The sequence below is a fragment of the Theobroma cacao genome, chromosome 1 (assembly GCF_053813885.1).
Source record: "Theobroma cacao isolate CCN51 chromosome 1, ASM5381388v1, whole genome shotgun sequence".
In the NCBI taxonomy this organism is placed as follows: Eukaryota; Viridiplantae; Streptophyta; class Magnoliopsida; order Malvales; family Malvaceae; genus Theobroma; species Theobroma cacao.
The window spans coordinates 8339250-8352426 of NC_142639.1; the positions used below are offsets into that span (position 1 = coordinate 8339250).

Here is a 13177-nt window from a genome sequence, read left to right on the forward strand (position 1 = left end):
TTAAAGACATCCCAGTGAACAAGACGATTGCTATAGGTGATGGTGCCTAGGGTAAAATTATGCATCCATTATTCACTTGTATTAGCTGGTGCTGGCAGTGAACTGCCCAAGCTGCTGCTACCAGCAGCAGTTGCTTTGCTTCCCTAAAGTCAAACAACCCAACATCTACTTCAATGCTGCAAGCAACATACAACAAGACAAAATGGGAGTTTTGTTGTTTTTTGAGAATATGACGCCACCCAGACAAACCTTACTATTTTGGGCTTTTGCATCACCTACTTTCCAACTCTCTTTGCTTTTGTACACAACTTCTCTTTAAAATATATGAATGATGAGAATAAATTTTTAAGATATATTAGATAAATTTGTGCGTGTGATCTTGATTTCTTTCAAAGTCAGAAACTTAAAATAATTATCTTCCATTAGGTATCAATGGGTTCTCTTTGAAGGTTACAAAGAACAAAAAGTTAAGCAACATAATATTAGAGTAAAAGAACAACATAATGATGGAGTTACACCTTTGGAGAGAGATTTCATATTGGTCCATCAACTATAATGCAACCACGTAGATGGGAACCTCATCCTTTCTATAACTTGATCTTTTATTGAATCTATAATATTATGTTATACACACTGTTTTACATGCTGAAAGTATAAGATTTCCATCCACTGCATTAAGTGTATCATTCTTCTACAGTGGACAAGTATAAACAGGAACGTATAGTTGACTTGATAAATGACAACATATTGCTGTTACAATGTACAAGAATCAGCAGACAGAAGAAACAATGCAACCTATCTGTCCGCGCACCAAAAAATAAATAAAAAAGCACATCTCACGTGCTAAATTTAAAGCCGAAGCTTACATGTATTCAAGTATGGCACCAGTATGATTGAATCCGCATGATATCTGCAATGCTTTAACATTTTCCCCAAAGTGGACCATTGTAGGTTTTATGTAATCTACATCACTTCCGTGGCCCTGTACAAAGAGCATTCAGCAAAGATTTCATCCATTTACATTCAATCCTCACTGCTAGTAATACAAACAAAAATAAGAAAATAAAGATGAGCTGCACAAACTGTACAATCAAGGCAACCATAATGCATCATAAAAATATTTGTCTGCCAGAAATAACTACATCAAATTTTTTATGTTCAGTCACACCAGGAAAAAAAATGGTAAAAGGAAAATCTGGCATCATCTGCCTAGCTGCATAAAATTTGATGCGAATCCCAACCCATGCCGACATGGGTACTCAACCAAAAATGGAAACAAAATTAGCAACATCTCCTTTTTCTTATTCTTCTGGTATGTGTTACAGAACCATAACACAACTAAGAACAATGAAGCTTTAGTTGCCCTAGTGCCTTCATGCAGAATCACACAACAAGAATAATGAGAATAATTGATTTAACTAATATTTCTTGGATCAATGCAAAATGAGTAATAATAGAATGTTAATAATACAAGAGAAGATAGAAGCAAACCAGTTGTCCACCAGAAGAATGCCCATCTTCAGAAAATGTTCCATGAGAACCTCCCCAACCCCATGTAAAGACCTTGCCATCTGAACATGAATACCAAATGCACATTTCTCACTCTAACCAATTGCAGAGAATATTTAAGCATTTAACCATTTGTACCGTATGGAAAAATCACTACATTAAGGTCAAGTATACTGTATAAGTTGCTTTTGGGTCGTTAGTTTATGATTCTCTAAGCTAAAGCCACGCCTTCTATTGATTTTTTGCTTTCTCAAGATTTAAGTGTGAGGAGGCATTTTTTAAAATTCTTAGTAGGAGTGCTGGAAACGGCAGATGTTGAGTCCTGGAATATTATATTATGTCTTCTTATGTAATTAATTTTTTTTGCCAGTTAGTTTCCTATTCAAGGCCTAAGACTTTTTTGAAGTTCCTGTGTGACTAGAAATTAATATTGAGCTAATTCTTCTCCAAATTTTTTTTTTTGAAATGTCTAACCAATGCCAAACATATTATAACAGATATAAATATATATATATATATATAAACTGAAGTCGTTAGAAGCTTATCTCTGTTTCTGTATTAATAATTCTAAGGAGAGATGGGCATGAAAGTATCATTTATTTAGTTTGTGATCCCACATTAAGTTCTTACCTGAAATTGCTGCTGTATGCTTCCAACCACAAGAGACCTGTGGATGCCCATTTGTCAGAAAACGTAAAGTTTGAAGCATATGCAAGAATGTAACCATAAGATCCAGATATCAGCACAGGGAGATTGGAGCGTTGTTGCTTTGTGACTATTTTTTTCATCTTTTTGCTTCACTCTCATCAGCCTTTCTTCCAATTGAGAATGAAGAGCAACAGCATCAACCGATTTAAATAACATTACCCCTGGTTCTATTATGATTGACCAAATCTAACTGATATAGCAATAAGACAGTTTCAATGTTCAACCAAACAAAAGCACAAACCTTGCAAACAGGAGATTTCAGAAAAGGACCTTGAACTCTTTCTGGTAAATGAAAAACATCTATAGAACTGCCGAAACAAAAGATAGACCAATTTTAAAGATATCAGAATTCTACAATTCAAAATGTAAAATACAAAAAGATGAAAAATCAATTTCTCAAGCTAAGGTTTCAAAATGAAGTCTCAATTGGAATACCCGATACCAAGGCAACCATTCTCATTTGAGCCCCAAGTGTAAAGTTCGCCACCTCCTATGAGAAAAATGATAAGAAGAAACAAAACTCGGATTAGATTTAGACACATAATTGCAAGCACAAAAGAATTTTTTACTCGCTAAAGAATGGACGGGATGGGAAGATGAGGAGCAAAACAGGAAATACAGCACTAAAATTTTTGCTATTTTCTTTCCCCTACCGGAAATTTTAAATATATCAAATTTCAGGACGCTTCGCACATCACTTATAAATCATCTGAATTATATAAATTTGGCACATAGATCTCAAATAAAAAAATAGAAACATTTCTTCGTACAACACACTTAAATGAGCTACAAAACAATGGACAAAGCTAGGATAGCATACAATTGTAATTCTGGTCAGTGCAAGGAAAGCCAATCCCATTTTAAAGATTAAAATCGGTCCTCCAAGTTATATTGATGCTTCCTTAAAAAAGGGGCAACAAAACATCTCTAAGACAACTTGCTCTCAAACCCATAGCCAATCTATCAAGATCCAGGTTTGAAGGTTATTAGTTTTACTTTTGGTGCAGCACGAGAGTGAGATATGGAGTAGGGAAAGAGGGAAAAGAAAGAAGTAAAGAGATAGAAGGGAGAGAAGAGGTAAAAGGATGAAACAAAGGGAGAAAACACTTACTAATTTCCAATACTCCAAATGCTATCCCAACTAAATAGTATTTACAAACTACTCTCTAACCCCAATAGTTAGTAAAAACGCAACAATTTTTATACAAGTAACTTAAACTGTTTAAAAGTAAAAGAGAATAATTAATATAAAAATGACAGTTGAGACCATAAAATATGAAAAAATAATAACATTAACACCTAAGTAGTGTATATCCTCCACATATATCACGCTCCCCATGTTCGAGAAAAATCAACTTCCAATGAAATTTTGCAGTAGAGGCAATCTCAAGTTCAAAAATAGTTTATTTGATGATGAGAGATTTGACACATGATGCAACTTCATCTTTTCCTTGAAATCATCAAGATTGATAACAAGCGATCGTTCTTGTCTTCCACAATGTCAAATTGGTTAGGAATAATAAAATCATTTGATAAAGCCCTATAGGATAATGATTGCTATTGGTGCGAAGCTTAGAGCTTTCTTTCTTAATTTCTTCAGGTACTAAATGAAAGCTAATTTTTCTTGTATGAAAAATAAAAGAGGGTTAATTGAGAAACAGCATGTCAAAAAAGCAACTGCAGCTAGAACGAAAATATTAAGATTGGTGGGAAATTTGACCTAATAGTTAGAATAAGAAACAAAACAACTAGTAGGAAGGTAAAACGTTGCATCAATTAAGGATAGATTGTGAGAAAGATGACTTCAAGATTTTAGGTGTAGATAATATAAATATAGGACTGCATTGGTGAAGAAGCTGTACAAAAGGCATGGAACATCTTTATACAATAAGGACTCCTTTTTATTACCAGCTGATGGGCCTGTCCAATCTATTATCTCCTTTATGCCATTTATCCTAAATAAAAACAAGCAAAAATATATAATAATGAAGATAGAGAATTACTCGTTACAACACACGTGTGGTAGCCACCACACGCGACTTCTTCTGAATATGGCAATGCGCTGATCATGGATGGCATTGTTGCATTCTTGGCCCCTCCAAAGCCCTAAAATATTTCATTAAGAGATCATCACACACAAGATGCCATATGATCAGAATCATGAACTGCGATGTTTAAAACTTGCACCATTTTTAGTACTTACAAGGTTAGTTACCACTTTCTCGCCAAATATGAATAAAGACCCATTTTCTGCAATACCTAGACAAATTAAAGATCTAAAAACAAAAGTTTGGAATATGTCCAGTAATGAGGTCATAGAAAATGATTAACCATAAAAGGAATCATTTCAAATTACCATCAATGCATGCTGAATGCAGCAACCCAGCTGCAACTCTTGCAACCTAACACAAGAATCAATAATGAAGCCAAATAACCATAATTAGTGATGAGAAATTGACACATCCATCTCAATGATAGTTACACAATAAAAAGTTCAAAGTTAACAAATACAAATTACCTTGATACCCTCTAATTTCTTTATAAGCCTCGGTGTATATTCACTGCAAAAAACATAAATAAATCTATGTATATACTTTAAATATTACTGTGAGAAAACAGAGAGCTCAAGGTGAAAAAAGAACAGAATAAAAAAAAAACCTAAAAAAATCCAGTTTCCAAAAGAACAGCAAAAAGAAAACAAAAACATGAAAAAAGAAGGGAAAGGAAAAAAATAAAAAAAAATATGAAAAAAGAAAGAAAAGGACAAAGAAACACACAGTAAGCTATATCAAGGCAGAAGAAAAATAATGTAGCTGTGTCCATGTCAAATACCAATACAACATAACACTCCTTGGAGACATCTCATTCTCATATACTCAAAGTTTCCACACATTGGCCACAACGCAAGCAACTTGAAATGTTGCAAAAGCCCATGTGTTTTTCCTTGTTATGTTTTCACTAAGTCATCTCAAATTTTAAAATGTTTGTCATAGCCCCACAAAAACATGTTCTTGTCTGTGTCTATATACAAGAAAAGAGCAGCAGCACTCAAATCTCCAACTGATTAAACAGGTGATTTGCAATCTAAAATGGTTGCATAGGCCTTTGTAACAACAACCATTCACCAATATTTATTTCTGTTTTTGTCTTCAACATGCCTACTGAATGGGATCCTTTCCCATCCCTTCTCTAAAATACCTAACTGGTCTACAATGAGGTTTCAAGAGACATGATTCATAGACAGAGGTTCAAGGTACAACCAAACGAAAATGCACCTGGACCACTCTGGAGAATCCAAGCTAGGAAGAAAAATTATAAGTATTTTGCTTTTATGCATCTCCCATCCCCCCCAATCCCCCAGCCAAACATGACAAACACACATATAGATATCCACACAGATTTTGGTTACACTACACAATAAATATTAGCACGTAATTCTCATCTGCTTTATAGGAATAATTGTGCATGAGTCACAGCTACTTAAAAGAAAAGAGGAGAAGGAAAGTATAAGTTGAAGAGTTTGTTATATCATTGAATGATCATGGAAACATAAAAAGTTGAAATAAAATAAAATTAATAATAAATAAACTTCATTCTAGTTAAAAATAAAAAAATGGCTGACGCTAGTTTATCTTTATGACACAAGGATTATAGCTCAAATATTTCTTCAACAGACAAATACTATCCGTGTCATATCTGCATTTATAGAAACATTTATTTATCATTTTTTCAAATAATTAATGGAAAAGGAGAAAAAGAAAAAATATGTCAAAGGCTTTGTTATATCAGTCAATAATAATGGAAACATAAAATGCAACCTGGTGCTTGTTAAGAACCCAAAAATGCTTGGCTCAAGGCCATGACCAAGTCTTCCAGATGCTGCTCCTCCCCAACTTAAGGCCTCACCTCCATCTGGTGAAGAACATGGAAAATGAAATACAAGTTTTACTCCCTAGCATGCATACAATATCAAAAGCATCTACAAAACAGCAATTCTAGAAAATAGAATCTATATGTCATGAGGCTTTTCCAGTTTCAAACCAGTAACAGCAACAGTGTGCTCTGAACCCAAAGCTGCTGTCTTAATTGTAAGCCCACTCAAGCATTCTACTTTGGTTGGAACGTGAACCACTTTTGCAGCCTCTGTAAGAATAATATGCCATCCAATGGAAACAAGTGAGAAAATGCTTATTATGCAACAATGCTTTCAAACAAGAAAATAAAAGAATGACAAGTAGGCAAACATAACAATATAACTTAAATAACATAAGTATTCCCAAAAAAAAAAAAAAATTAAAAAGGAGTACATTTAGTTACTTTTTCCAAGGCCAAGCTGCCCACTTGAGTTCTTCCCCCACATGTAAAGCTTCCCATCCACTACAGATCATATCCAAGTTGTTACAAAAATAATTCAGAAGATCAAGTCAGTAGCAACAACATAACACAATGACCTTTCAATGCAAATTACACATGTATGCTTTAAAACTAAAAATTAAAAGAAATAAAAAAGAATTGGGCAGTCAGAGAGAGGAATAAAACAAAAAAAAATATTGCCAAAAGATGCCACGTTAGGATTATGTATGTGTATGTCTAGAGAGCCACATGTGAATGTATCTCATCTATGTATTATTTGGTAAATTCTTGTAGAATGAGATGTTTCATACAGAAATGATGAGATACAAAATCCTCATCTTCATGCAAACAGTAGGTGATAAAGTGTGCAGGTATGTGCCTACCTATCAATGTGTATATGTGTGCAGACACGCAACTCTATTAGAATAGTTTGCAGGACACAATACCTGTAATAGCACAAGAGTGATGATAACCAGCAGAAATTTGCACAATTTCCTTTGGAAGTCCTGAAACTTCAATTGGCTCCTAAAAGAATAAAGCAAGTAAATAAATTAAACAAAAAACCTTCACAAGTTACAACTATTACGTTCTATATTGACAGGCATCATAGAAACGTTTGAAATCTAGTGCATTCCAATATTTCACTTGTTTTATAAATACTATACAAGTATTATTCTGCAACAAAAATTCATAGGCAGCCAAAATCCATATTCTGTTCTTCATTTCAAACCTAAGCAAACAGCTCTTGCAGAGTCTTGCTTCTTATAAATGACCAGCATTTCAAGTTCAATTTTTCATAGTCAATAACAATCACAAAATTCTAAATGCCCTATCTTTCTACATATGAGTTACTCTGTTAAGCAATTAATCACATGATTCTACAATCTAAATTCATTGGGGAAAAAATCATTCTTATGAGTGCGCAAACATATAAACTAGAATAAAAGATGGAATAATCTTACTGGAGTGTAATTCATAGAGTCCGAGGAACCTAGCTGTCCAAAATCATTGAGACCAGTGGCATAAACCCTCCCACTTTCTGTCAAAGTAGAAAGATATTAATTCGTGAGTGATCGGAAACACAATTGATCAAAGAGCGGGATATAATTCAAAAAAAAAAAAAACAAAGAACCTGTTAAGAAGAGAGTATGGGCACCACCGCAGGCAACGGACTTGAGGCTTTGGTCCTGAAAGGAAGAGCAATGGATAGGCTTAGGTCTCCATTGAGAGTCCAAAGTTCCAACACCCAACCGCCCATAATCTCCATTCCCCCACACCGCGGCAAATCTCCTGGCGGGCTCGCCCGAGCCTGACGAACTTAAACCTCTTCTCCAAAGCAAGAATTCTAGCTCTCCACTAATGAATTTGGTTTTTCTTAGGGAGTTTCTCCACATCTTGTTGTCTCGTTGGTTCTGGCAGTGACAAGAATTTTGCTTCTTATGAGTTTGATGGCTTGCAACGTTGCAACGTCCTCGTTGTACTCTTTTCCCTTTTCTCAACGAGAAGTTGGTAGAGTCGGTTTGATGGACGAACAGTTATATATTTAATATTATTTTGGGCTTAGGCCTATTGGATTGCGGCTTATTGATTCTTCCTAGTTTGTAGCCCGCCCGACTTCGCTTTTTGGGCTTCTCCTAAGTTCTCAAGCAAGCCTCATATTTGGACCTTTCCAGTAATTTTGGTATTCTATGAGTTTACATTTGATATATTATTGGTATATAAATTTTATTTATTGTCATTTTATGAATTAATAAATTTAAAGATTTATAATCTTTAAAAATAAATAATCATAATTTTAAAAATATTTATTTTTAATAATTTTAAACTTTTGACACTTTGAGATTAAGTGATAGTGTATAAATGTTATACACCGATAATACATCTAATATAAACCCTTCCTATAATTACTTTTTCAAATTATGATAAAATCAATTGATTTTCTTGTTTATTGATTGTGAATCAATGTCAAGTATAGAATTTAATTTTTTAGATATAAAAAAATTAAAATTAAATATTTTAAAATTTTAATAAATATTTATATAAATTTAAAAGTTATACATAGTCCATGTAATCATCTCAAATCGACACATGGAATTTACTTATATCCATATTTGAACCAATAAAAAATTTTAGCATTATGTATAAGGATAAGGTATTTGAATATTATTGTTCATTAATTCTCAATTCTTATCATTTAAGTCTAAAGAAAAAGCTAAAAATAGAAATCAAATCTGTCCATAGCATGATCAGTAGTTGGCAGTTGGACATTCACTGAAATTATTGATGATTGGTATTTATTTATTATTTCTTTATGGGTTATGAGTTGGTAGATGGAAATACTAATTCTATTAATTTATTTAATAATTTCTTGTGGGTGTTAACTCAGTATGACTTTTCTATTTGAAATTGACATGCCTTCTTATTATATTGTTTTTATATATATATATATTTCCCAAAGACAAAAACCGTGACTGCACCCTGTTGTTTTGCTTCTCAAAATTTGCTTTATCCACAACAGTATCATATGGCATGTCATCCTTTAATCTGCATAGTGCAGAAGATATGAAGATCCAACACAAGGAGGGAAAAGAAGCGGGGGCGGGTGCAATGCTTTTGTCTACATGCAGTGGCATAATGACAAGTAGCACTAAATGCCTTTGCCCCATTTTTGCTTTTATCTCTCTGGCAGATTGCTGCTTGTGAGTATTACCTGACCAGTGTCCTTAGACCTTTACCACTATCTCTCCCTGAGTTAGATCCAATGTCCTTTTCTTTCACAGAAGATCTCATCTTTGATCTTTTTAAGTGTACATTTGAATTATGTTAAAAAAGATAAGAAATGATGTTTGAGTTGACCTTCGTATAGTTAAGTGTCCAATGATCTTGCCAACAAAATTAGTTAGAAGGGTTAAAGCCAGTAACAAAAGCACTTAGTAGTGCACTTCAAATTGTGTGCGTACAGGCCGCACCAAGGGCTCCACTTTGTGCATGGAATTCCGGTGGTTATAATTGAGGTAAGTGGCTTGTTCGCGTCATGGGGTTGGTGTCGTACGGCTTGTCATGGATCCTTGAGACACCCTTGTCATCGGTTGAACAAGGTTAAAAAACAGACCCGGTAAGCTATGCCTGCCTTGGGGTTATTTTCTGAGTAAAATGTCTTAAACTGAGTAGGGTTTCTGTTTTAAATTAAAAAATAAAGGTAACCACACCCTGGCATCGAAATGCTCACATGCATGAACTTATCTTCAATAAATGAGGCCAAAGATGATATTCGTCAGTCTGCAATTCTAAACAATTCAATGGATATATCATCAAGGGTTATGAAAAGTTCAATATCTTTTGTCTACTCTGAATGCTATGGTGATTAGCAGGTTTAAATTTTAGAAGGACAGAAGAGGAATAGTAATTGTAGATTCACGTGGAATACAGAGGACAAGTGTATGCCACTTTGCCAAACTTTGTCTGGTTTCGAATGAGGACAAAGCAAGCCTTATGCACACCAGTGATCACTATTAGTAGTGGAAGACCAAGATAGGGACTTAGTAAAAAAGAAGATTATTAAATCGATCATGTGTACCTCTTTTCTTTCTGTAGTTCCTAACAACAAAAAGAATAGTGGTCTCTTGTTAATTTATCTTCCTCATTTCACCCCTTCTTTTTAAGCAAACGCTACTAGTGGTGGATGCAAAAAGGGAGAGGCGTCGGCAGTTGGGTTGGATTCTAGCGGGAAAAATAGGACCCTCATTCTCAACAAGATTCGTCGCTTGTTTTATAATAGTGAAAGGTTGGTGGAGGGTGGCGCAGGACAAACTAGAGCAAAAACAAGCTCATCCCAATTCCAAACTTTTTATTTCTTTCCGTCTTGCCTAAAACAAACCTCTAACTAGTTACTGGCTGGAGCCTGGAAGTATTCAAAGCCTTCTCTTTTGTTTGGGTAAGCTGGAGTTGACTACTGATGACTATGGGGACGCAGGGTTTACTGAGTAGAGGGAAGAGGAGGCTCTTGATCTTGTTGTGCATCTTGGAGGTCTTCTTTATACAGATGACTTCCATTAGCGCTGGCAGAAGCAGCCCATCCACCCAAAATCTGCAGGTTCAAACCCAGTTGAAGCTCTTGAACAAGCCCGCTGTCAAATCTATCAAGGTCAGAATTCTGGTTACTCCGATGTATATGTATACTCTAAATCATACCTCTTTTGTTGAAGTAATTGAATTCAGTTGGTTGGAGGACTCCTCTTAATTTCTTCTATTGATCATTTGCTTTCTCTTCCATGCCACTTCCTAGCTTGTGCCTGCCCTTAATTAGTATGACTAAATGGGTGTGAACTGCTAGCACAGTGTAATTTCAGGCATAAACTACATTACTAAATTATTCCTACTTGTTAATCCACTGCTTCATGTGCGTGCCTTGAACAGAGTCCAGACGGGGATATAATCGACTGCATCAAAATCACCCATCAACCAGCTTTTGATCACCCTCTACTCCAAAACCACACAATTCAGGTGGATTGCTCTTCTTTTAGAACACCATGTTGTCATATGAAGTTTACTTTCAAAGATTTCTTGCATAGTCTTCTAAAGGTGCTCTATTTCTGTTAATACAGATGACACCAAATTTTTACCCGGAAGGTGTTTTTGGTCAAAACAAGGTTTCTTCAAGGATGAAGAAAGGATCAAGGACCATTACCCAGATGTGGCACTTGAATGGAAGGTGCCCACAAGGTACTATTTCTGTAAGAAGAACGAAAGAAGATGATTTGTTAAGAGCAAGCTCTATCAAAGCATTTGGTAGGAAGAAGCACAGAAGCGTCCCTCAACCAAGGTCTGCAGATCCTGACCTCATCAGTCAAAGTGGCCATCAGGTAGTATTATAACGCATACACCATTATAAGCATTTGATCAAATCCCAACACACATACACACACACACACACACACACACACACAGAATTGAACTGGTAATCTTCAATTGATATGTGCTATATATGTTCTTTTTCCTCTCTGTTCTGGGGCCTCTAGCATGCAATAGCTTACGTGGATGGAGATAAGTACTATGGAGCTAAGGGAACCATGAACGTTTGGGAACCCAAAATACAGCAATCTAATGAATTCAGCTTGTCCCAAATCTGGATCTTGGGAGGTTCTTTTGGCGAAGATCTAAACAGCATTGAAGCAGGTTGGCAGGTAACTAAAACAGCAGTTTCCTATTTTTTCTTGAATCACAAGCGGTCTCAGATCCAAATGTTTAACTCGTTCGCCTCTGTCTTGTGTCTAAATAAATAGGTCAGCCCAGATTTGTACGGAGATAACAACACTAGACTGTTCACTTATTGGACTGTGAGACTCCATGTTACTATTCACGAATCCTTTAATGAAGTTTATTTACCCGCTGTCTGTTGTCTAACCCTGTTTTCTTTTGTCTTTCCTGGGCAATTACTAAAACAGAGTGATGCATACCAAGCCACTGGTTGCTATAACCTCCTCTGCTCGGGCTTCATTCAAATCAACAATGAAATAGCGATGGGTGCTAGCATCTACCCTCTTTCTAAATATCATGGTTCCCAATATGATATAAGTATACTTGTGTGGAAGGTAAGAAGTAAGAAGCAATTATACAATAAAAAGCGATTTCTTAATTGAAGTAACTTCCCAAAAAGAACCTTCAAAAAGCAGTTGGAGGAAGTAAAAATGGAAAAAGGAAAACATATAAAACCCATTGAAAAACTTCATAATATGACAAAGAAATGCTGAAAGTATGCAGACAGTTTGACAATAAATAAATGCTCATAAATTTGCTATTTATGACCTCCACTTCATTTGTAAGTAGTTTGTTTGACAAAATAGCATTACCCTATATAACGTACTACTTGTGTTCATAATTGATATTGCATCCATGCCTGATGTTTCCATGTCTTTATCCCCAACCAATTTTACCTCCAAAATGATTTTAAATTTGTGCACAATTTGGTGAAAAATGCGGCAGGATCCGAAGGAAGGGAACTGGTGGATGCAATTTGGTAATGACTATGTGCTGGGTTATTGGCCAGGCTTCCTGTTTTCCTACCTGGCTGACAGTGCTTCTATGATTGAGTGGGGAGGAGAGGTTGTGAACTCAGAATCTGATGGACAGCATACTTCCACACAAATGGGTAGCGGCCATTTCCCCAAAGAAGGTTTTGGTAGAGCTAGTTACTTCAAGAATATTCAAATTGTTGATGGATCCAACAATCTCAGGGCTCCTAAAGGCCTTGCCACTTTCACTGAGCAATCCGACTGCTATGATGTACATATTGGAAAGGGTGGCAATTGGGGCAGCTACTTTTACTTTGGTGGTCCTGGTCGAAGCCCGAACTGCCCTTAATCATGAATGAAAAAGAATATTCATGAAGCCAAGTGCCTGCCCCCTAAGTTTAGAGTAGTAAACTTGTGAATCATGTTTTCACCCTCTAACTAGTAGCAATACAGGTTATGTCGCCCTACTAAGTCCCCCCCTAAAATTTGTTGTGAGACAGGGAGGTATTCCTACCTGCCATTCTTTGTTCGAACATATGAGAGTATATGTTGAATTGTTGCTGGTTTTGTGCTTCCTTTTGGACGACTGTAAGAAT

The 13177-nt window shown here is 35.5% G+C and overlaps 2 protein-coding genes across 3 annotated transcripts; one reads left to right on the plus strand and one right to left on the minus strand.

Moving 5' to 3' along the window:
- Window positions 1-584: 584 nt before the first annotated feature.
- Window positions 585-8075, minus strand: RUG1 (Regulator of chromosome condensation (RCC1) family protein). 2 transcript variants are annotated; one of them, XM_007048515.3, is made up of 15 exons: window positions 7703-8075; window positions 7533-7609; window positions 7017-7095; window positions 6535-6594; window positions 6259-6360; window positions 6036-6129; window positions 4736-4778; window positions 4574-4619; window positions 4421-4467; window positions 4221-4323; window positions 2653-2707; window positions 2459-2525; window positions 2140-2176; window positions 1492-1571; window positions 585-982 (listed from the first exon to the last, which is right to left on the minus strand). In XM_007048515.3, the coding sequence occupies exons 1-15, from the start codon at window positions 7962-7964 to the stop codon at window positions 863-865; spliced, it is 1272 nt and encodes a 423-aa protein (XP_007048577.1). In that variant the 5' UTR covers window positions 7965-8075; the 3' UTR covers window positions 585-862. The 2 variants fall into 2 exon arrangements, with proteins under 2 accessions (XP_007048577.1, XP_017978453.1); XM_018122964.2 differs by having other exon boundaries at window positions 4421-4476.
- A 2102-nt stretch (window positions 8076-10177) lies between these two features.
- LOC18611979 (protein neprosin-like) lies at window positions 10178-13154 on the plus strand. The gene is made up of 7 exons (XM_018122970.2): window positions 10178-10714; window positions 10987-11073; window positions 11175-11432; window positions 11589-11753; window positions 11853-11906; window positions 12015-12161; window positions 12553-13154. Exons 1-7 carry the CDS (start codon window positions 10526-10528, stop codon window positions 12928-12930), a joined length of 1278 nt encoding a protein of 425 aa, XP_017978459.1. The 5' UTR covers window positions 10178-10525; the 3' UTR covers window positions 12931-13154.
- Window positions 13155-13177: the final 23 nt, after the last annotated feature.

Bases quoted from the DNA above. Each gene is read 5' to 3' on its own strand.
- RUG1 (XM_018122964.2), bottom strand. From the start codon at position 7,964: ATGTGGAGAAACTCCCTAAGAAAAACCAAATTCATTAGTGGAGAGCTA. The intron at 4,324-4,420 runs GTAAGTACTAAA...GAAATATTTTAG, and splicing joins AGAAAGTGGTAACTAACCTT to GGCTTTGGAGGGGCCAAGAA. The intron at 2,708-4,220 runs GTAATTCTCTAT...TTTTTCTCATAG, and splicing joins CCACACGTGTGTTGTAACGA to GAGGTGGCGAACTTTACACT.
- LOC18611979 (XM_018122970.2), top strand. From the start codon at position 10,526: ATGACTATGGGGACGCAGGGTTTACTGAGTAGAGGGAAGAGGAGGCTC. The intron at 11,754-11,852 runs GTAACTAAAACA...CTAAATAAATAG, and splicing joins GCATTGAAGCAGGTTGGCAG to GTCAGCCCAGATTTGTACGG. The intron at 11,907-12,014 runs GTGAGACTCCAT...TTACTAAAACAG, and splicing joins GACTGTTCACTTATTGGACT to AGTGATGCATACCAAGCCAC.